General features: G+C 40.6%; 1 protein-coding gene across 1 annotated transcript in view; it reads left to right on the forward strand.

Annotated features, from left to right (window-relative positions):
• opn5 (opsin 5) overlaps nucleotides 1-24008 on the forward strand; it is a 53761-nt gene that overhangs the window by 21518 nt on the left and 8235 nt on the right. Inside the window, exon 3 of the mRNA XM_084001166.1 lies at nucleotides 11056-11175. Coding sequence (XP_083857292.1) covers nucleotides 11056-11175 — 120 coding nt within the window. The remainder of the gene's footprint in view (nucleotides 1-11055; nucleotides 11176-24008) is intronic.

The following is a 24008-nucleotide window of genomic DNA, read 5'->3' on the forward strand; positions in this document are numbered from 1 at the left end:
GAATTATGAACAACCTACCTAAATCTCTTTTTCTTTTCCACTCTACATATCCACCTCAGTTGTGAGTGGAATGATTACTGTTTCTTCTTCTTACTGACCTACTGTATAGTAATGTAAGACCACTTGATGATTTCTTCATCCTGTATTCACTCGTAGCAGTAGCAGTAGCAGTAGCAGTAGCAGTAGCAGTAGCAGTTTAACTCTCCATTGTTTGCTCATGAAAATATTCTTATTCTTATTCTGATGATTTATTGCTTGATATGAATGAAACAGAATTAATTTCCAAGTCATTTGGGTGCGAGATTTAAAAGGCTTTGCTGAAGGGTGAAATGATCTCCCTCTCTTCTTATAATAATAATAAAATTACAGAAGCCTTTTTGATCTGATTAGAGAGACAGATGGTCTGTGAGCAACGACCACTTCACGAACCCTGTTCCTTCGGGACATTAGTAAACTGACACTATTCTCTACGTACCTCAGACTGACCAGCTGATAAGCTCAAACAGCCTGTACTTATCTGCTCTATGTTCAGATGCTGACACCCATTTGAATAAACCCATTACTGCGGAAGAAATTGCAGTCGCTATTGCTTCCGTAAGAGGTGGCAGGAGCAATTACATTATGGTCTAGAATTTTATAAGCAATTTTATGATGAAAGGTGTGTAATGAATCCTTTAAACAAGGCTGTCTCTGGGCGTTTCTCACCAAGGCCACTATCACCTTCCTTCCTTCCAAAAGGATCCAACTCATTTTAAATCTTATGGAGCCATACTGTAAGTCGTACAGTAAGATTCTCACTATGCAACTGGAACCATCCTCATGATTACATCTGAAGACAGGGCAAAGAAACTTTTTTGTATTTCAAACATTATAAACACACATGTTTTCCTGAGGTCATGGTTTATGGATGCAGGAAAGTCTGTCCACCACAATGAGTGAGACTACTTATTTATGATTCTTGCTAAATCTAGATCACATCTCTATGTTTCTTTTTGTTCCATCTCTATAAACTCTTACTGGTGGAGTCAAGTGTATCCATTGGGATAGTGTCACTGTCAATACAGCCCTCAAATGATGTTGTCTGACTTGGGATATAAATCAGCATCATTTGTGGACAGTGAGTACTTTCATAAACAAAGATTTTAACATTTTTCTCTCAGTTTCATTTCACTTCAATTCAGTTTTACTAAACTTTTATTACAATGGGCAGAACCAGGCAATGTGATTGATGTCTTTGACAGTAAAACACCAGTGTCCTTTTTGTGTTGGTGGTGGGCTGAAGATCAGGATGTGATGACGCGTGGACTGTGATGAGCTCAGTCTAGTACTGGAAATGAAAGCTGGAGGTGAAGGGATGACAGCTGTCATCTCAGACAGGAGAATGCAGTACCTATAAAAAGTCATCATACCCTGCCAAAATCTTAACCTTTTGTCAAGCCTTCGCTTAAAAAGATGCCTCCGTCTTATTAAAAAAAGATAGGCAGGTCATCCACTCTCCAACATGACAATGACCCTGAATATAATATACCACTAAAAGAGCAATGTACTGTAGTGGCTGAAGGATAGAAAGGTTAATGTCCTTGAGTGAACAAGTCATTCCAATAGAAAATCTGTGATTGGACTTGAAGAGATGAGTCTATCACCTCTCACCACATAATTTGACTGAGCTTGAACAATTCTTCAAGGAAGAATGGGTAAATATTCCCCAATCTAGGTGTGCAAAGCTTGTCAAGACATGTCCAAAGAGAATGATTTCTGTAATTAAAGCAAAAGGGGATCTATGAAGTATTAAATCAGATGACTGATGAATTTTCCACTTCAGTTGTTTAATTTTAATTTTATTTATTTATTTTTGGAACTCTCAGGGTAAATTCATAAAATAAATATGTTTTTTTTGTTTTTTTGAATGGGTTTGGATTTCAGCCTGTATTAAAAGTAATCTTGCTAATTCAAGGGGGTGTAATGATTTTCTATAGCCACTGTAATTTTAAATTTTGACAGCAAAGATTGCTTGATTGATTGAGACTGTGGTGAAGTATGAGAGAAAGATAATTGTGAATGAATAAGGCACTAAGATAATCTCCCTGATTTAGGCTTTGCTTCATTTTAAGTCAAGACCTTAGGAACCCACCATGAGCAGTGTATTCAAGCACCAGATTATTATTACAATGATGACAATACCAGGATACTCACAGTATGCCTGTATTACTAAAAGCAGTGACGCAGTGAAGCATTTGATAATAAGAATAATAATAAGAGGAATAGTAAATACAAATTTGAATTATCCATATTTCTTTAGAATATATAAGCTTTGATCCTGAAGGTTGGGAGCACAACCTTCAGGATCACACATTAATGCACTCACTTTTTATTTCATTATCTTCAAAGGCCCACTGTGTGAGTGCTTGGTCAGCTTCCTTTGGGTGCCACTAGAGCACACAAATAATGTTTGAAGAACAACTGCCCCTAAAAAAAAATGCTTAAATACATAAAGTAGAAATATAATGAGAAAGTAGAAAATAAGGTGCAGAGTGAAGGTGTAATGTGAAGAGAAAAATAACTTGGATAACTTATGAAGTTTGCACATACAAAAACAATGCCAAAATTAATATTGTGATTAGGGATGTCCCGATCACATTTTTTTGCCCCCGAGTCCGAGTCCGAGTCATTTGATTTTGAGTATCTGCCGATACCGAGTCCCGATCCGATACTTTGGCAATGCAGTAAAGTTTTTAATGTAGATCAACTGTATCATCCCACTATTTCTCTGTTCTTTGTGCTCTACTAGGGATGTAACAATATCACAATCTCACAATAATACGCCCCCCCTTGCGGCCCGTCTTCGCTTTAGACAGATAGGAAAACCCTGACATGTAGATATGTAATATATCCGATTCCTGATCGGGATGTAACGTCCGATTCCGATCGAGTCTGAAACCACGTGATCGACCCCGATTTCCGATCACGTGATCGGATCGGGACATCCCTAATTGTGATGGTATTCACATACTGTAATTTTTTACAAAATGGATTAAACACAAATTTATGTGCCAGGTAAAACAATAGCCTACATAAAGGGCACAGAGTGGCCCTGTTAAAAATATGCTTTTTTAATTGAATAGACACACATCTTATGAAATATATCCCTATCCTTATCAGATTTGTAACGTAAAACCATCAGATTGTACCTGTTGTGTCTTGGTTGAGATATCCTTTGTGTGTGACTGATGAAAAAAATCTATATTTAGTCAAATATCCCAAAATGAAATCATGCCATGTTTATGGTTTGTAGGTTACATGTCAGTCATGATTCCACTCGACAGGTGAGAACATCAGATCAGTGCGGAGCCTTGACCTTCCTGAAATTAAAAGATGAAATGCACACAAATGTCACATTTCCATATTATTCTTCACCTTATCTCAATGCACTCCACTCTGCTCATTATATTCATATGCATTACCTTTATGCTCTGCATATTCCAGTTAAGTTTGTGCAACATGGAAAGCTGGTTATATAGCCTACTCTGCATCATGCAAATGATCTTTGAGCTCTGTGAGAACAAAGTTTAATTATTACTATAAAAGCACTCACTTCTGACATAATCCTCACTGTTGCACACCTGAAATAGACCACACATGTTTTCCTTTGCATCCTGGACAGGTCACAGTTACTCACGGACATAGTCTCTCTGCCTGTCCTCCATCTCCTGGAGAGCACTCATAGTTTTACTGAGAGAAGGTTTACCATAGTCAAGTGGACGTGAGAGGAAGAACTTTAAACTTCACTCTGAGAATTTCTGGCCTGAAGGAGACACACACACACACACACACACACACACACACACACTATAGGGCATGTGACGTTGACGTTAACCCGTGGAGACACAGCTAAGCCTGTCTCCAGATGTCCCCGTGGTGTCTAGGTGGAAGTGAGAGGCTTCACTAACACTGAGTGGCAGCAACAGGACGAGTCAGAGGAAGGCGATTATATCAGGGAGGTGATAGTGAGTGATGGATGTAGGATCAAACTCTTCAAAACACAATGTCCACTATTGAATATAGTATAGAATATGAATACAGATACATCTGGACAGAGGACGCGGCAGCATCTGGTGCCCTGGTGGAGGTTATCTAGTTCATTTTCTATCACTTCAGATTCTCTGCTTTATTCTTCATTTTTATAATACATTTTCCCACGTTCCCACATGAGCATGACCCTGCAACCCAATCTTGGCTGAGAGCCTCCATTTGCTACTGTTCCTGCTCCCTCTGCATGGATCATATGGGTGCCTGGAAATGAGCAGATGTACACTGCACTCATTGTGTTAGATATTAATTTAATTTTCTTTTCTTTTTTTTCAACTGGCCTTACAAATAACTGAGAATGAAGTTTCATACAGATAATATTCTGACTCGGCAGCTGTCAGATCTTTCTCTTCCTGTTGGTATAGTGTTGCTTTATCATGTTTGATGAGATTATTTTAGTTTTTAGGCTATGTAATTAATTAATTCTCATTGCCACTAAAATCCAATGTGCATTTTCAACAATATAAGCCGTGTTTCCATTGCAGGAACTTCGGGGTAATTTTACGGGGCCAGCCCCGTTGGTGCGTGTTTCCACTGCAGGAACCTCCCCCACAGGGCCATTTACAGGAACTTTTACGGGGGCCAACGGAGTACCTACTCCAGGGTAGGTACTCCGTTCGGCCCTGAAAAGCTCCTGGGTGGGGCTCGAGGTTAACCCAGCGCTGATTGGCTAAAGCTAGAGCAGCTCTGACGCCACCAGAAAGCATCAAAACAACCGGCATTTTTAAAAGGGGGAGCAGAAGGGGAGCATTAGCCTAGCAGACACCGCTGTAAACAACAAGAAAACAGCAGGAAGATGTACACAAATGGAGCGACGATGAGGTGCAGGCACTGATTGCAGTCTACAGCACCGAGGAGATTCAGAGGGGGTTTGAGTCATCGCGGCGAAATGAAAATATCAGCGCACCTCGACACACTGGGGATCCATCACGCCGCAAAACAATGCCGTGAAAAGTTAAAAAAAAAAAAAAACTCAAGCAGGATTACAATCAACCGCCATGTGCACAAACACACAAACCAGAAACGCGGCTACCACCTCAGCTCCTTCCATCCTTCTTCTCCGTTGTTGTTATGATTTTTGTGCATGTGCTTGTGACCTGCCTGGGTGACGTCACGGTCGAAACTGTCGCACAGCGATTAAGCGGCGATCGAAACTCAATGCGTCGCCGCGGGGTCCTACTCTGCAGTGGAAACACGACCTCTGAGAGGGCCGAGTGAGAGGACGGTTCCTGTAGAAGTTCCTACCCCCTCCCTTTACCAGGAACTCCTGCAGTGGAAACACGGCTATTATACCTCTTCTGGTTTCAAATTCATCCTGAGGGCCAGATTGGATCCTCTACGAGGCTGGTTTTGGCCCGAAGGCTGCACGTTTGACACCCCTGCACTAATGTACAGCATTATAGCAGTTAGCTAAATAAAGTTGGTTTAGCCTGCCTAGTCAATGTTCTGCTCCCCTCAGCTGTTGACCAGCTAACGGCTAACTTTGTTGTTGTCTGTCTGTTGTGCTGGTTCAGTGTTTTGACCTCTGTTCATTTGAAAGAATTCCTTTGATTTATCATTTATTCTTTTAGGTTAATGAAAAATTACACTCTTCTGCATGGTCATGAGGTTATGTTGTCTACAACTTTACATTTCCCTGACTCATTGATACAAACCCCATCAGGGTTCAGTGTGTAAGTCCACATTAGACATGTTGTCTGCACTGGATGACACTAGTTCAGAGCTAACTAATAGTCACATGTTTGTCGTACTCTCGTCTGATTGTCAACTGAGCAACACACAGTATGACAGGAAAATCTATTTTCTTGTGGAATTCAATCAGATGCTGGCTCTTTAGTTTCATAGAGTGCAGGCACCGTCATGAGGTCATTGTTTCCTCAAATGCTACTCTCCTTGTTCTCCTTTATAAAGCATATAGCTGCTACGTCCTTATTCCACCCACCCCAGGGACAGTTCTTTCCCTGGTTAGTAATGATTCAGTGGCACTGGCAGGAATACAGACAGTATGTTGCTGCCAGATGTTGACCGCCTGCTGTAAATGGTTCAGCTCCTCAGGTTGATTTACATTTAAAATGGAATTCCTCTGGGAGAATTCAGAAGATAAGATAAGCAGTTTCAAGACCCTGCACACTGTTGCTGAAATATCCCAAATTAACCTCTTCTCAGTTCCCATGACAAATGAGCGCCTCTTCCGGAAAACCCAGAAAATTTCCCCCAAAATCTCACATGACGCTTTGGCAAATAGGCACAGTGCAATCCTGCACTGAATTTACCTCTGGTGATGGCCATCAATACTAATCATGATGAGCAGTCAAAAAAGTGAATATTTGAAGTAGTCGCATGATTTCTGTTTACCTTCATTCAGAGTGAGAGATAGTGAGAGTTGATGAAGACATTAAAGCCCCTGTACAGACTTTTCATTTAGTGTTGATTCTGGCGGCCCCTGTGGACGAAAGCGGCGGAATAAAGACTGCATTTCTGTCATGAAGGCGTTTGTCTGACCGGCGCGTGTAGATTTGTTTTGGAAACGTCGGAAAGAAGACTGGACTTCCTTTTTTTTTTTTCTTTTTTTTTTAGCAGGGTAATGTATTTATTCCTATCGTTTGGTCAGTGGTCCGACCCGACCATGCCTTCCAGAGGTCTAGAATTAGACTACTTAGAAATAGCGTATCTTCACACTGATGGGCTCATTTGCTGTTGTAGGTAACAGAGACACATCAGCAGAAACTAGAGACTTTTGCGTATCCAGTTAAAAGCTCCGTACAGGGGCTGAATGTTATTATCATGTTATAGGCTACATTTGCTATGATCTGGCTTTCACTTGAACACATTTTGAACACATCAGTCACACATGTATGTAATCTGGTGGCCAAATGTATAAGTCTGATACAGATCTCAACAAAAGGTATTAGCCTAGATATATTAGTGATCTGATGGTTCATTTAAGTGTTATTATTTATTTATATTAATATTTGCATAAATAATTGTTTCAATTTGTCTTTAACAGAACTCCTTCTATTACTACCAATTAAAAAGGTGTAATAAACAGGTGTGATATTGCTAACCTTAAAGTCTGTGGCCCTTTTGACTGGTGTTATGGACTTTTATGCACTCATGAGTGATCACACATCTGGCCTCCAACATCAGAACACATGATGGGAGAGATAAACAGACACTTCATATTACTGTATGTATAGAGTAGTGGAGCTGGCTGTTATTGAGACACGCTGTGTTTAAATTCACTCCTTTACCATGTGAGATGTGTAAATCTCTCTCAGTGATGGTTGAAACACGTGCAATCTTAACATACTGTGCACTACAGAGTCACGTACAGACATAATTGCATTTCCAGCCATCGTGGAGTGATGAGGAGACTGAAATTGATACTTGTCACTTTTCCATCATGTTTTCCAAGTGGTTATTCATCACTCCATGTCACTCACTCATGTGATTTCCTGTCTGTGAACCTCAGCAAGTCCTAACAATGATCACTCAAAGCAATCATCATTTTCACCATCATGATCAGAATTATTGATGCAGAAACAACTGAGGACAGACACAGACAGTAGGCTGTCTGGCCCTGTCTGAAATCTGGACATTTTAGACTGCATTGTAAACTTCAAAATACAACTTCAAGGTAATCAAGTGCTTGTTATGTATCCTCATAATAATTGTCCAATTATGTCTCAGAGACAATTAGACAAAAGGAGTGTTCTGAGAGGTTCAGAGATGGGGAAATTTCCATGGTTACAAACTGTGAGCTCCCAAGCCTTTGAATCAACAGCTATTGTTGAAGATCTTTAGAGCAGATAGGCAACAATTTAGTCAATGGATGGAAACTTGTATGGCACTGAGCTGCAGTGGTCTGACAGGCAGGGCAGGTGAGCGGTTGCTTGAAATAGCAGTGGGTGGGATTATTTTTAGGGGATTATTGAATGAAGTCAAATAGCCTGGTGTGCTTGTTTTTTCAGACACAACTGAGTCTGTAATTAACTATAATGACCATGATTAAATACTGGGTGAACTGTTGCCATAAAAGGATGCACAGGCTGTGGTATTGAAGCTACTGAATTTGTTGAAGTTAAGAAGTCAAAGTGTGTGGCAAGAAAATATCCCCCACACTGTTACATCACCACCAGCAGCCTCTGTTGACACAGGGCAGACTGGGTACATGGATCCACACCGCCGATGCCAAGTTCTGCCCCGACCATCTGTGTTCATCAAGCACAAGTGGAGATTCATCAGATCAGGCTCCAGGCGACACTTCTAATTTGATTTGATTATTCCACTTTGTTTGATTTCCTATGACTGGTCTGGCCATCACATTTGTGTTCATCACATTACTGACAAAATTTCAATAAAGTCAATTTGAGGAGAACATAATGTGAAATGTACATTAAATCGTAAGGAAGGTACCTATGCACTGGCCAGAAGAACTAAATTATAAGTTATGTAAATAACCAAAAATAATCCACTTTACTTTCAGTGACAAAGAGAGCTGAGTGCATAACAAAGTTAGTTTTTTTTTTCAACAATGTCCAACTTAAAATGCTTTTTGAAAATGTTTGTGCACTCCATTTCACATCTCAACAGACTCATTCATTTACTATTTCCAAATGTTCTCTTCTCTCTCCTCCTGGTGCATCTTTCTCACTCACATCACAACAAATGGCTGAGTAGCATCATGTGACCAGTGCTATAAGGCTGGGAAAGCTCCGTCTGTTAAAATGATAACAGATTTAGATATTGTGTCTGTCTATCTGGTGTCTGGGTCAAGCCTCAGATCTGGAGTCTGCTTATTTGAGGCTTTGGAAACATGGGCCTTTGCCTTCACAATTCCAAAATAGACATAATGTGATTAATAGTGCTTGGCTTAGAGGAGAAGTTATTTGTCTGTGACTTGGAATCATTCACTTATCAGGCGCTCGTGAAACAAAACAGAGCAGCTGTATCAGGCTTTGAGACTTTATTCTCTCTGAGCTCCACAAAGAATCAAATACCCACAAAGCTGCACTTTGGATGTGAAAGAGCTCTGTGGAAGTTGACCCACAGAGACTCATCACCTAGCTGTGCAGCTTTATAGCTCATTGTTCTGGTTTTATGGCCCTTAAATGTGCTAAATCCAGTCTCATACAGTAGCTGTCATTAATTTACCAGTAGTTTCCTTCAGCAGCAGCAGCAGAGCAGGCAGAGAAGTTCTGCTGACCCAGCCTGTGCTACCTGAAGGCAGATGAAATTAACAACTAGCTTCTGATAAACATTAATGCTGCAGAAATTAATTGTAAAATGACACATTTTCACCGGTATGCATTGTTAGCAACGTAAGTGTTGTGTTGCTACAGAGACATCCTGGCCAATAAATTATTTTCTCAAGACCTAAAGAAACATGTTTGTTTGTGATCACGTCACAAATCATTATCACATCATCAATTATTAAATGTGTTGTGCTTATGGTGCAGCCCAATAAACATCAAACAAGTAGCAACATAAGAACCACAAATGCTAATGGCAACTGATTTTACAGTAATAGAGGCAAAACAGAGACAGTAAATAGGTTAATGTGTGCAAGCATAATGGTAGAAATACTGTTCTGTCATATCTGGTTAAACTAAACGCAGACTCTTTAAAACAACACCTGTTAGGGTGAGATGAACATGTGGAAAGCCAAACTACCCATAATATTGCTTAACTTTGCCAAGTAGCGAACAAACACATGCTATAACATGACAATGGTCTTTACATCTTTGTTTGAGTTAGGACTTGAGTTTGGTAATTTTCCATTTGTATTTACAGTGTTCATTGACATTTTTGCTGTGAGGACACATTCACAGGCTTCATTCAGCGAACTGAAAACCATAATTAAAAATACTTTCCCTCCTTTTTCTCCCTCCCTTTCACTCTCTTTATTCTACACACACACACACACACACACACACACACACACACACACACACACACACACACACACACACACACACACACACACACACACACACTCATTTACCCCATACTCCCTCCCTCTCTCACACACCCTGATTGGACTGTGAGATAAGACGACGGCCAGGCTGCAGCATTCCTGAAGTAACCCAACACTGATGCTGCTTGGATGTGTCTGAGTTATTGTCTGACTATTCAGTAATCCAGTTAATATTACAAATGCCCAAACGTGGCCCCAGTTCCATCAGATTGTGTAATGTGTTCTCTTAATGTAATGTGTGAAGCATGATGTTAAGTACAATTACTTAAAGGAGATATCAGTGAAATGTTTTTGTTAATATAAGTCCTAATTAGTCATATTTTCCGTCAGCAATCACTTACATAGAGTGTTTCGACCGGAACACGAGTCTCTCCGTCACTCTGCTCTGCTGTAACCCGAGGAGAAAACATTTCTTCTGGGATACAAGTGTTATCCAATGAGGAGAGAGAACGGCATGAAGGGCTGTGTGTGCAGCCAAGGGATGCGCGTGAATGTGGTGACGTAGCACGAGGACCAATTGATGCCTGACAAGGGCGGGGGCTGCTAACTCATGGTGCGTTCAAAGAAACTCGTACTTTGTGTTTTTCCTTCCTGTGAAGTCATACCAGTTCGATCTGGTACGAGTTCACGGGTCGGAAGTTACGAGTGGCCGTTATAGGGAACTTTCACAGACAACAGGATGGTAAAAACACGAGCTACGGGTTACCTGGAACGCTACCAAGTCGTAGTTGTGACTTGAAGCTGTAACTTACGGTTTCAAAAGCCTGCCTTGAACGCAGCATTAGCCGAAACGGCCGTGAAGCTGATATCTGCTTTAATGTTCTGTCCAACAGAAGCAAGAAGTGTCAGTGAAGGGAACAAATGTTCCCGTTGGCCTTGTCACTGACAGACTGGACTTGAACATCATAGAATATTTAGAGGATGCTGTGCCTGTGTCTCAGGAATGCCAACGGTATTTCCTCACCCTCCTTTTCTTTCTTTGTCCCTTACAGGTATATTGTCTGCAACGGGGAACGGCTACGTCATCTATATGACCATCAAACGCAAGACCAAGTTGAAGCCTCCAGAGCTGATGACTGTCAATCTTGCCATTTTTGACTTTGGCATTTCAGGTAGAGTAATGTGTGTAATAAGCAGAAGACCAGCAGTATTTGACTGTCAGTAAAACTGTCAGTCTATGTCAGTACTAACTAAATCACCGGAGAACCGTTGCTCACATACGTAACTGTTTGCAGTGAATATGCACTCATAGACTGTATATGTGATAATGGTACTGCAGCTCGAACACCAGAAGAAGTATTACTGTTAGTTACTATGGCAGCAGTTTTATCTAGTTGAAACAGTATCCACAGCAACAGCTTGATACACCTCTATCATTACATCTGTTCAATCTGCTGGAAGTGCTGTCTTCCTGAAGCTGTAATGAGATAATAAACGTGACAACTAATTAATGTAAGAGGAGCTCAGTGACCTCAGCCACCGATAAGAGCAGCCTGCTAGACCTCCTGGGTCCTCATGGCGCCAGCTTGTTGGCCTAGTGAGCATCAAGGGGGCAGTTGTCGGTCTGAGAAGTGAAGCTCACTTCCGCATTCAAAAAGCTGCAATCCCCCCGGCTGTCGCTGGGGGCTGGCTCCAGAAGGGAGCAACTCCAATCGAGCCCCATGTTAAAATAGCCGATTTTACAGCTTAAAAAAACATATTTACAGCCTGGTACATTTTATTTTTTTGGTCTCAATCGATAGTTTCTACCCCCACACACACTCTGAGGGGGGTGAATTTTTTTTAAACTCTACCGTTTTACTATTATTAGGGTTAAAGTTCTGGCCAATCAGGGCGCAGAACCGTTGAGTGACAGGTCCGGCGACCGCTGCTACGAGGCCAGTGGGCGGGCTCTCGGCCGGCCAACGGCCGCACCGCTCCAAATATGGCAAGTAGAATCCAACATGGCGCGGTTCTAACCCCCGTAGTAGCGGCACAAAACAGACTCCCCCAAACCAATGGGTGACGTCACGGACGGTACGTCCATTCTTTTTACAGTCTATGGTGAGCATCTGCACACCTGCCTAGCCACTCTCAACCTTTGAAAACCTTGGAAAGTGCTGTAGCACATCCATGTCTTGGTAAACCACAGGTTTTGAATTGTACCCCATCCTGACCTCTGTCCCTGCAGGTGTTGGGTCTAAATGTTGTTGGCCCATATAACTGTTCCAAGCTGTGTCCACCTGAGACCCTTGTGGCAATGCCTGGCCATCTGACATTAAAGCAGAAGTAAGCGGAATATTTGTGTTAGTATAAGTCTTAAATAATTATATCTTCCGACAGCAATCACTTACATAGAGTGTTTGGTCTGAAACACGGGTCTGTCAGTCACTCTGCTCTGCTGTAAGCCGAGGAGAAAACTTTCCTTGTATCCTACAACCTTTATCCAATGAGGAGAGAGAACGGCATAAAGGGGCGGTCCTCTCTGTGTGTGCAGCCAAGGGATGCGCGTGAATGTGGTGACGTAGGGACGAGGGCGGGGACTGCTAACTCCATCTGCTGACAGGAAGTTAGACAAAACCACCGGATCACTTACTTCTGCTTTAATTGGCAAAGTACTCTCCCATGGGTTATGACCCAGTAGGTTTTTATAGATTTTCTCTAAGGTCGTTTTCACACCTGACCAAGAGGACTGATTGGTTGATTGGTGGCTGAAAGTTGTAAAATTGTTCATCACTTGTTTGGTTGTGCTTTCGCACTGCCATTTCTGAAGCGCACCAAACTTTCTGAATAATGTCATGTAGTGGAAAAGAGGGTTCGTGGATTGAACAAGGGGAAATCCCTCCTTCCTGACCTGGAAAAACAAACAGCAAACATGAAGCATGTTAAGTTAGCTTTTCTATTTCTTATTCGGTCAACACACCACCATACGGGTCACTCTCTCTCCGAGGGTGACGGCACCGGAGGAAAATAAGATTGATGACGGACTACAAGCTGTTGGTGTTGCTAACGTTACACAGACACACTGTGTACAGATGCACTGTGTATTGCGACACTTCCTAGTTCCTACAGTCCTGTGTTTGGTCTGGTGAGCGTTCACACTGCAAACAGTATGAACCGCTCCGGGTTTCACTTCAGGTGAGCTGTCACACCTTCCCAAATGAAGCAGACTGGTCTGTTTAACACAGACCAAACAGCTCTGCTGACCTTGGTTTAACCCTACCACTTTGCCTCGGGGTTGTTGCCCCCAACAACACAACTCCCAGGATCACGGGGAAACAAACTCCATAAGGTAATAGTTTCAGAGCAGGAAGTTCGGCCCCTCCTCTGGGACCAGTTTGCCTGTGGATGAGCTTTCTTTCTTTCTTTCGTGACAAGAGTACAAAAGCTACTTTAAGCATGATTTATTTTATGTGTAGTTATCTGTTGAAGACGTAGCTTTTTTCCACGTGTGTCTACCCTATGTGTAGTGCATTGAAGATTGCGTATCTGTGTAGGAAAGATGAATACATTTATACATTTTCAACTGCTATTTGAATCACTGTCAAATGTCAATGAAATCAATCAAATTTCATTCCATTTATGTAATACCTCATTTTCATGTATGTCTCCCCCTGTGCACTGAGGTTCTGCACCTGTTATATGAGGAAAATACAAGCGCAGGTAGAGAGCAGTTACTGCAGTGTATTTGAACTCATTTCTCCTGACTTCTGTCATTTCAAAGCAGCAATCAACCTGACTGAAGCAGTCAATAATACTCCTGTTACAGAGATAAGCAGGGAGAGCCTTCCTTGTGCTTCCAGTCAGCAAGGCCGCCCTGCAATCCAGGTTGAAAGTCAGAGAGAAGTAATTACTGTACCCTTCTAATTTCCTGACTTCACGTCAAATGTTTAACATATTCTTTAAAAGCACATTGTCTTTTGCTAATGTTGCAACCCTGCCAGGAGAGATATATAATACATTCTTTAAGGGGATCTTATCTAAAGAGGCGGAGACCAAATGCTTTTGAATCTCTGTTTTATACAATATTCAAATATCCTCCTCAGTGATCTGAATTACAAGCCTAAAACATCTGAAACACATTGGAATGATTACAGAACTAGAAAGAATAGCCTAAATGCAAGAAAAAAAAGACATTTGGTATAAAAAAAAAAAATCTAATATCACATCATAACACCAGTGCATTATTCTATTCATTTATCTCAATGAAGTACATCACTGGAAACAGTGAAAATCACCCACTGCTTTATAATGCAAAGTATATCATCAGCTCTTATCCATGAAGAAAAGCCCTTCAAGTAATAACTACAATTATCTTTCATCAGCTTAAACAAATGCAACAGGCCTGAATTTCAATGTGCATGTTCAAGTGTCAGTCAGCCAGTGTTTCTCTCATTCAGTCCATCGTCATACATGTTGCATTAGGCTGTGCATTGATTCATTTATAGTGTGAAGACACTGGGAAAGGAATAAAGTCATTTCCTTTCCTACACAGTAGTTCTTCCCCTCTATATAAGATGAGGTTATTTATCTTCTGGCTGCGTAATGTTTGTTTGGTTTTCTTGAATTCACAAATCACATTTGTTGTCCCCTGTTACAGTAATTGTTCAAAATCTGTCAGTCACTGGCCCAGGATCAGTTTGATTCTGGTACAATATTAACTTTCTCCCTTCATTAATATTTGAAAACTGAACTTCTCTCTGACTCATCTCACACCTCAAAGGAAAACGTGGATGTTTTGATTTGTTTATTTGTTTATTTGTTTATTATTAAGATCCCCATTAGCTGCAGCAAAGCCACAGCTATTCTTCCTGGGGTCCAACAGTATCAAATATACAGTTGAAAACAAAACATAAACATTATAAAAATTAAAAACAAAAAAACAAGTGAGCGATATGCTTAACCTAACAAAACAAAAACAGAATAAGTGTTTACATTTCTTAACTGTGTTTCATTCATTCTTCGTTATATTAATTGTTCACATACTAATCCTATTACTCACATTTCTACATATCATATATACATCATTACACATCACACATCATACTTGTATATTCTACAGAATATACATTATAATAACACATATCATATATCCATCGAAATATACTCCATATATAGATAGACCATGTTGTCTTACTTTGATAAATGCTGTTTTATTAATATTTTGAATTTCTTTGTGTTCGTGGTGAGTTTGATATTTTTCGGCAGTGAATTCCATTCTTTCATACCTCTATACAGCACAGTGCGCTTGATGGCGTTAGATCTTGATTATGATTCTCTCATTACTACACTGCCGCATGATTGAGCAGCCAGGCATACATTTAACTTCAGCTGTTAAAGGGGCAGATTTATACTACATGCATGTAAAGGTCGTGCAAGCTGTCAGAATGAATAGCAATCAGCCAGTGACCACACTTGAAAGATCTGAATAATGAGGAGCTGCTTTTTTTAAACTCAGATTGAGCTTGACAGAAATTCATCATCACGACGCCTGATCTACCTCCCACAAGCTAATGACTGCTCTGTGCTTTCCTGCCACCTTTCTGGACGGGGATAGTCTGGTGTTTCATGTCCAGAGATGAACGGTGTGCCAGGTGAAGATCCTATCAGAACAGCAGGAGGATGAGATAACAGCACACTTACTGTCAATTCTCAAATAGAAGCCTGGGCTTTTATTTGCTTCAACTGCTGAACTGACCCGGCTTATATTTTATGCTCAGAAAATTCTTACTGGTTAAAAGAGTGAGAATAGAGGACCACACATTCAGTTAGAAGTTTAATTGGCACAGATCAAACTTCTTCTAAACAAATGCGTGCTTCGATCATTGACTGCATAGGCTCCAGCTCTTTCCTTCGGTCAGTCGGAGTTCTCGCCGGGTTCGGGTCAAAAACATTTACAAATAACTCAGGTTGAGTCGGACCACGGACAACTGGCCTTGAAATGTACTTGTTATAATCAGACACGTAAAGATGTTGGTGAATGTTCAGCTTCCAGTTAGAGAAGTGCCAAGAAGGTGATTGTCATTTGTTTTTATGGGTACAAGAATCTATCCAAAATGTTGACTTGGTGATGCTCCTGGAGGAGAATTGATTTTTTTTTATAAATCATCCCACATTTTGTGGCAATCCTTCTCGTAGCTGTTGATGTATTTCCCTACAAATCAGACACGGCTATCTGCTATCAAGTAGTTGACACAACCATCCATGCTGCTGGCTATCTAATAAAGAAAGAAAGAAAAATAAACTGTATGAAAACAAATGCTGGGTATGTTAGCCAGCTTGACACTTCCATTCATAAACTGTAGCTCAAAGCTATTCAAATATCACATGTGCAAATCAACATAGAGTAGGATGTGGTTTGGTCATGTGGTTTCTTTCATGCTCTTCACTGATAGATAGATAGATAGATAGATAGATAGATAGATAGATAGATAGATAGATAGATAGATAGATAGATAGATAGATAGATAGATAGATAGATAGATAGATAGATAGATAGATAGATAGATAGATAGATAGATAGATAGATAGATAGATAGATAGATAGATAGATAGATAGATAGATTGATTGATTGATTGATTGATTGATTGATTGATTGATTGATTGATTGATTGATTGATTGATAGATATATTGATAGATTGATAGATTGATTGATTGATAGATTGATAGATTAATAGAGCATGTGTACATCAGTGTGTGCTGCAGCTTGTTGAGAACCTATTTAGCTTTCCTGACTGACATGAATGTTAATGTCAGGGTTTGAACGTAATGCATGGTTGAAATAACAAGAAGATGCATCGCTCTGTTTCTGGGGCTTCTTCCAATATCATGTGATTTCAGCTGCAGAAAACCACAAGATGCAGGAGACGAAATCTCTCGGCCACCTTCAGCTGTTCCTTGCTGGGAGACAAGCTCTGAGAATCGTTCAAAGTGCTGCATAGAAAAATATTAACCATTTGTCAAATCCATGTTTTTTGAACTATGAGCATTTTATAGAAAAAACTGCTAAAAACCATCACTGGCATTTATGATCCTTTGACCTTATCTTCCTGGTCTTGTATGGCTTCTGCTGTGAGTGCGCAGCAGAAGCCGTACCAGCCATTGTGGGAAGCTGACCTGTGGATGCCCCACTCTGCTCACACAGAGTCAAAGTTAAGTCAACAGAGGCTACGTGTGTCCTGAAAGAGAACAGAGGGTTATCAGCCCATGTGGTTGCCTCCCAGCCGCTTATGAAGTTGTCCTGGTTCACAATAAATGTTATTAAACAAGTATTGCCTTGTGACATGAATCATGACATCAGTATATTATTGAGAATAAATGAAGAGTTTTATTCCAAAATGGGTCATCCGTTGAGTAATAGCATACCTCGTAAACTATGGTTTATGATGACGAAATCCGTCTTTCTCATCACATGAAGATTTACTCTCTTTCGCTGGCATCCTCATTATTTGTGGCATAAAACAGTTAATCTTTAAAGGGATAGTTCAACATTTTGGCAAATTGGCCCATTGCCATAATCACTATAATCATAGCAGTAGGTTTGTTACCTTTATTTGTCGGTGCAAGCTATTTCTAGAATGGCAGGGCAGAGCAGCAAGCTGCTCAGAGTTACGCTACGGAGGCTCATGGGATTTCTTGGTTTCCCTCATCAAACTCATCAAATACACAATCCAACAACTCCAAAACGCTCTGGTGGACAAGTTGTGACCTGCACATTCACCACGCTATGAGATAATAATGGAACGTTATGAGACAGAGCCATTTTAGAGGTAAATTCATGCAAAACCACTGATGTGCGTTGCCTTCAGGGACAGTTTTTCATCAAGCAGTCTCTGTATTTCCCTCTAAAACAACTCTGTGTGGTAACATTGTGTTATTATCTCATAGTGTGGTGAATGTGCAGGTCACAACTTGTCCACCAGAGCGTTTTGGAGTTGTTGGATTGTTTATTTGATGAGTTTGATGAGGGAAACCAAGAAATCCCATGAGCCTCCGTAGCGTAGCTCTGAGCAGCTCACGGCTCTGCTCCGCCGTTCTAGAATTACAGTAGCTTGCACCGACAAATAAAGGTAACGAACCTACTGCTACGACTATAGCGATTATGGCAATGGGCCAATTTGCCAAAATGTTGAACTATCCCTTTAATAAGTATGTGAATTGTAACATCCCCATTTTTATCCTGTGATTTGATAATTCTCTACCAAGGTTTGCAGTCTTATAATCTTTTAAAATTCTGACTTCTTCAGCTCAGTGGTTTTCCCACAGTAACTTAAATACTAATCATGTTTCACTTACTCAGTGGTTCAGCTAAAGTCCATCAGCCTCACATCGTCTGCACACTGACATGTGCTTCTCTGCAGCCTGTCTCTTCAAGAACAGCTGAGACTGTACAGCTTTGTGCTATTCGGAGGTTTGTGCCACTGCCAATAATAATACAGACATTGCTGTGTTGTTTGCCCTCCATGTGTTTACAAAATTATGTTCTTGTGACTTTCTGTTTAGGTGGCACACACTGAGGCATGATCAAATTCTGAAAACAAATGGTACAACTCATTACAGGCTCTCTCAGAAAAGAGCCAGCCAATCAGGAAAGAGGCCCACAGCCAGATCTTTCCTACAAGATCTGGTTGAAGCGAAACAGCGAGAAGAAAGAAAATAATGGACTGATATTGTCATTTGCAGAATGTTTTTTTTTCTTTTGTGTTCCATAAATGCTTTCACATCTTCACCTTCCACCTTCTTCACCTTCTCTCCTCATTGTCCATTTGAATGCAGTCAGATCTGCATCATTAACCTTTCATTCAGCACTAGCCTGCTTTTCACTGCATAAGGTAAATAGTAAATAAACTTTAATTTATAATGCATTGAAACGTGTCCATCACCTAGCACCCCAGATATACATTCACATTGTACACATTGTAAAGGAAGATGAAGGTATTTATTTTGAGAGACCAGGGCAATGTCAAAGCAATGTATGCTGGCCTTCAGAGCCTTTGTGTCTTTGATGTTCACATATGTCGTAGAGTCTCTATGGATCGGCAGGTGTTGGGGGTCCTGCAGCAAAGCTTTGGAATAATTGAAAAAAAAGAGAAAAAAGTCTCGTCTTGTCTTGCAGCTCACTCTGACTCAGAAGATCAAAAACAATATTATGCATTTTTCTTCCAATCCAGCCGGATAATGTTTGAATTTCACACCCCTTGGTAATTCCCAGCTTCGAGGCCCAGTTTCCATTCACAGTACTGAAAAGATGAACACGGTGTACTGTACCTTTCATTCATTCCTAAGTCTTACTATCACTATTACCACTTCTTTGCCAAGTTTGAAATGTGAAAATGTTTTAGAACGTATCTGTACCAAAAGAAAATGTATTTTTTAATTATTGTCTAAACTAAACATACATTAATATGATGTAAGGAATACGCACAAGCTGTGTATTTTTAAACACTTAAGCCTGGTTTATGCTTCTGCGTTGCGGCGACACACTAAATAGCCTCTACAGACAGTACACCCACTGAAAACAACTGTACTATCATTTCACTGTGTATTTAGGGCTGACAAAAAAATACGGCCAGTTACTCCACAGTTACCCACAGGTATCTCTTATAATGGGGCCTGTGTATATTCATGTAGCGGCTCACCAATGGTTTGCTCTGATCATCTCCACTGTGGACACATGTTGCTGTCCATCTACACAGATCTGGCTTTGAGTCTCAGATAATCTAATCACAAGTGAACATCTCTAAGTTCAGGTGTGAACACACCGAGCACACATTAAAGACACACATTCAGAGTTGGTCTGAGTCACATGTGGCCATGTTCTTTCAGCAGTCTGCCACAGACTAATTATTCTGACCACAATGTCACAAAGATTTTTACAGTTGTCACAGTGTTTCTCATGCTCTGATTTACAGTATCTGTGGCAGCCTGCCATCAGTATCAGCACTGACACACACACACACACACACACACACACACACACACACACACACACACACACACACACACACACACACACACACACACACACACACACACACATACAAGTTGTCAGTCCAGACACATGTGGAGATCAATTTGTAATACCAGGTGTGTACTGGTCTGATAAGCTGTCCACTTGTGATCAAATCGTTAAAGACCCCCTCCCATGAAAATCGTATTTTTCGTGCTTTTCACATGTTCCTGTGGCATTTTTCTTGTGTTAGAGTACATATCAGCAGAAATAGTTTTTCTGCCTTCAAATTGCTGTGAACCTATGGCAGACGCAAACTGGCAGGGAGACTGGGGTTGACGTGTCACAACCCCAGGGGAGGGCACTCGTGCTACAAGCTCCGTCCCACTCTGCATCTGGCTCAGAGGTAGCTCACCTGGTAGAGCATCTTGCACTGTGAACAAGGACTATATTCCAGTCTGGGATCCAATCCCAGTGTGGAGTTTTACGCTAAACGTGCTGAATCGGTAATTGTACAATGTCCAGCTGTCAGCGAACTGGGGTGCGAGGGGGTGGCTGGGCGGGCGCAGGCTCCGCCCACCCTCAGAGGTGCATTGCTAATGAGCTGCTGGTGCTGTGCAGAAGGAGAGCCCTGGGAAATGGCTCAGGTTTTGTAATTTTGGCTAAAAACTTCATAATAACAATTTAAAGACCACAGAGAATGTTTTAAAATAACCAAAAAGGGTCGCGGGAGGGAGGGGGACTTTAATGCCTTGTCCTAACAGAAATCTAGTGTGTACTTTCATGTGAAGTTCTCTTCATGCCGTTCTCTCTCCTCATTGGATAAAGCTTGTAGGATACAAGGAAAGTTTTCTCCTGGGCTTACAGCAGAGCAGAGTGACTGACAGACCCGTGTTTCAGACCAAACACTCTATAGAAGTGATTGCTGTCGGAATATATAACTATTTAAGACTTATATTAACACAAATATTCAGCTTACTTCTGCTTTAAGTCTGAGGCTATTTTACTTACTGGCTCCAATATTACTGTAAAAGGAAGATTGTATAAAAACAACCTCTCATCCTGACCCTTATGTTAGACAAAAACCCTACTGACCTCTTACAGTAATATAAAGGTGGTCAGTTGGGCTCACCTGATTGGCTGAATTAACCGTGTCACCAGGCACTAGCCTGCGAGTTCTGCTGCTGGTCTTTCAGTTGAGCTTCATTGATCTTTTAGAAACAGTGATGAGGTCTTTATCTGGTCCTACTGGAGAAGCTTGTTCGTCTCACGGTGTCTCTTAGAGGGATGAGCTTTGTTCTTTAGCCAGCAGCTCACAGCATGACTCGATGTTCAGTCAGTCAGTTCACCACTTTGGTTCAGACTGAACTATCTCAGTTTGGGCCCACTGAAGATGGATCTTAATGACTCCCCACTGGCTTTTAGCCTTTTCAAAATAAATGGTATTCCTGTTCCCGCTTCAATTGAATGTGTTGCTAAGTAGCAAATGTTAGCATGCTAAAATGCTTAACCAAGATGGTAGCCGCTGGACATCATTTGACAATTGAAAGGTTACATATTTTACATATTTTCTGTGTTTCATTTGTTAAGGTGTTGAGCCATTTGTTGTGTGTTTTGAGAAGTGTAAGTTGATCCATATTTGTTGTAATTTTACAACTCCTCTATGGAGCTTTTGTAACAAGCAGCAGAAAAGAATGCCTTTCTTCTGATTGGCTGTTATATAAGTGAGACTCTCCTCCACGGTTGGATGGAGGTGGACATACCTGAGTAAGTTACCGCTTTTTTGTGTGACATCACAAAGTTGTATAAGTCCTGACTTCTCATTTTAAGGCTCAGTTGCTGTGTGCATTTCATTGTGGGCTTTTCTCATGCTTTGTCCAGATAGCCCTAATCGCTCCAATGCCTTTGCCAGGACTGGTAAATAAACATATTTCAATCTGTTGTTGGCTCTGTAGCAATAGCAAAACTTAGAAATATTCATCATAACATTTCTGGTGAGATGTGCGTCAAAAATCTTTTTGTGACTCAGGTTCAGTCATGCATGACAATTTTATTCCATCACATGGAAGTTACTAATTGTGACAAGAGCAATTGCCCCATGGCACGTACTGTTTTTCTCATGATCTCCTGTCGCACCGGATGCAAAGATTTAATTAAGATGCTGTGGCTTTTTGACACACAAATAAATGGATGTTAGTGATAACCCTCCAGGGAACAAACTATGCTCTGTGACTATAATGTACTGTATTGATTTGTGAATTGAACCGTATCAGCACCACTGGCAGTATACTGGATTTGCCGCTTTGATTTTCCTAATGAAGACTTTTGTATATTGAAGGAAGACAGAAATTAATATCTGGACTGATGCATAAAGTAATGCTGTTGATGTGAAGATATTTATTTTAGTTTTAAGAATGCCCAAATATTTTGTAAATATACATTTTAAGGTTATTTAACTGACATAATCTAATTGAACCTTGTAGTTACATATTTCTATACCTTGCATAATACTTGATGTCATCCTCAGAGCTGTAATCCTCTGTAATCCTTCCATGGTTGACCTGCTCTCTTCTTAAACCTTTAGTCGGATTTGCCAGGAAGCACTGTGCTCTCCCTGATCATCAATCAAAATGATAATGTAGCAAACAAAATCAGTCCTCCATCTAAAACTGGTTTATATATTTCAAGTCTTGTCACAGCCTCGTGCATTTCACAAAAACAGATGAGAGTTCATAAAACAGTGATAGTTACACAGAAAGGTCATGACACTTCCCAGGTCAAGGGAGGTCAAACACATTAACATTATGAAAAATCTCCATTATTGATATTAGCCTTTGCCCTTCAGCACTTAAGACCGATGAGATGAGGCTGCCAACCATTTTTCCATTCAACACTTTGGTTCATAGCAGATTGTCTTCTGGTTAGATGACCATGAATATGTACAGTATACTACATTTCATGGTCATCTGTTTTAGGGATTCCTCACGCACTACCATCAACATTTATTCCACTTGACAGAAGTTTTCAGTCAATTATAAGATTCCTCTTGAAAACGGATGGCCTTGTTTTAATGACTTTCGTCATGAATATTGATGACCCCCAGAGGATTAGTCATGATCTAGTTTGTAGCCAAGTGTTATTTTTTTTCGTGCCACCATCAGTCAAAATATTTAACCCTGGCTCGCAAAAGACTTGCATCACGCAAGTGAGTAGCAAGCCCAGCCACAAACTTTTCTGAAGCTCCAGGCATCTGCCATTAATAAGACTTAGATGTAAAGTACTGTCCACAATAATCCCTGTGGAAGTGAATTTATAATGAGTCAGGATACACCACTGTATGCACACATCACATAACAGCCTTTGACTACAAGCTTAAGGCAGGGGCTACAGTGTGTGTGTGACTAAGTGTATGATAAGAAATTATTTATCTTTAAAGGATACCGTAAGTCTGGTGATATTCTTTATTTTATATCAATGCGAAAAAAGACCAACACCAACAATAAATCAGTCCAGATTCCAATCCAAATCCTTCCGTGTCCAAAAAGGATCAAAAACAAATGAGCAACCAAACCATTGCTAAAAAGTGACGGGCACTGTATCTGAAAGTAAATGGTGTCAATCTCACATAAACTTTCCTGCTGCTGCTGTAAATATAGTGTAGACAAATCCACCACTATAAAAAATAGTCTCAGACAAATGCAGTAATTCTTCCTGTTTGAGCAACAACAGAATCTTCACTATTTCAAATAACATGCAGGAACAACAATGTGGCTCTGTATGCACATGTCAAATGGTCAAATTAATTGCAAAGTGGATCTGTAGCACTTTTGACGGACAGTAGTTTATGAAGCTTAGTTATAGCTACTTTAACATCCTTCCAATAATGTAAAACATTTTACTCACAATATTGCAAGTGGTTTCGAGTCCTCAGCAGCTGAATGAATGTAAGGGGAAACCCTTGAGGACACTTTGAATGACATTCCATTTAGAGATTATTCAAAGAGAACAGAGTGCA

This window comes from Trachurus trachurus (assembly GCF_905171665.1).
Source record: "Trachurus trachurus genome assembly, chromosome: 24".
Lineage (NCBI taxonomy): Eukaryota > Metazoa > Chordata > Actinopteri > Carangiformes > Carangidae > Trachurus > Trachurus trachurus.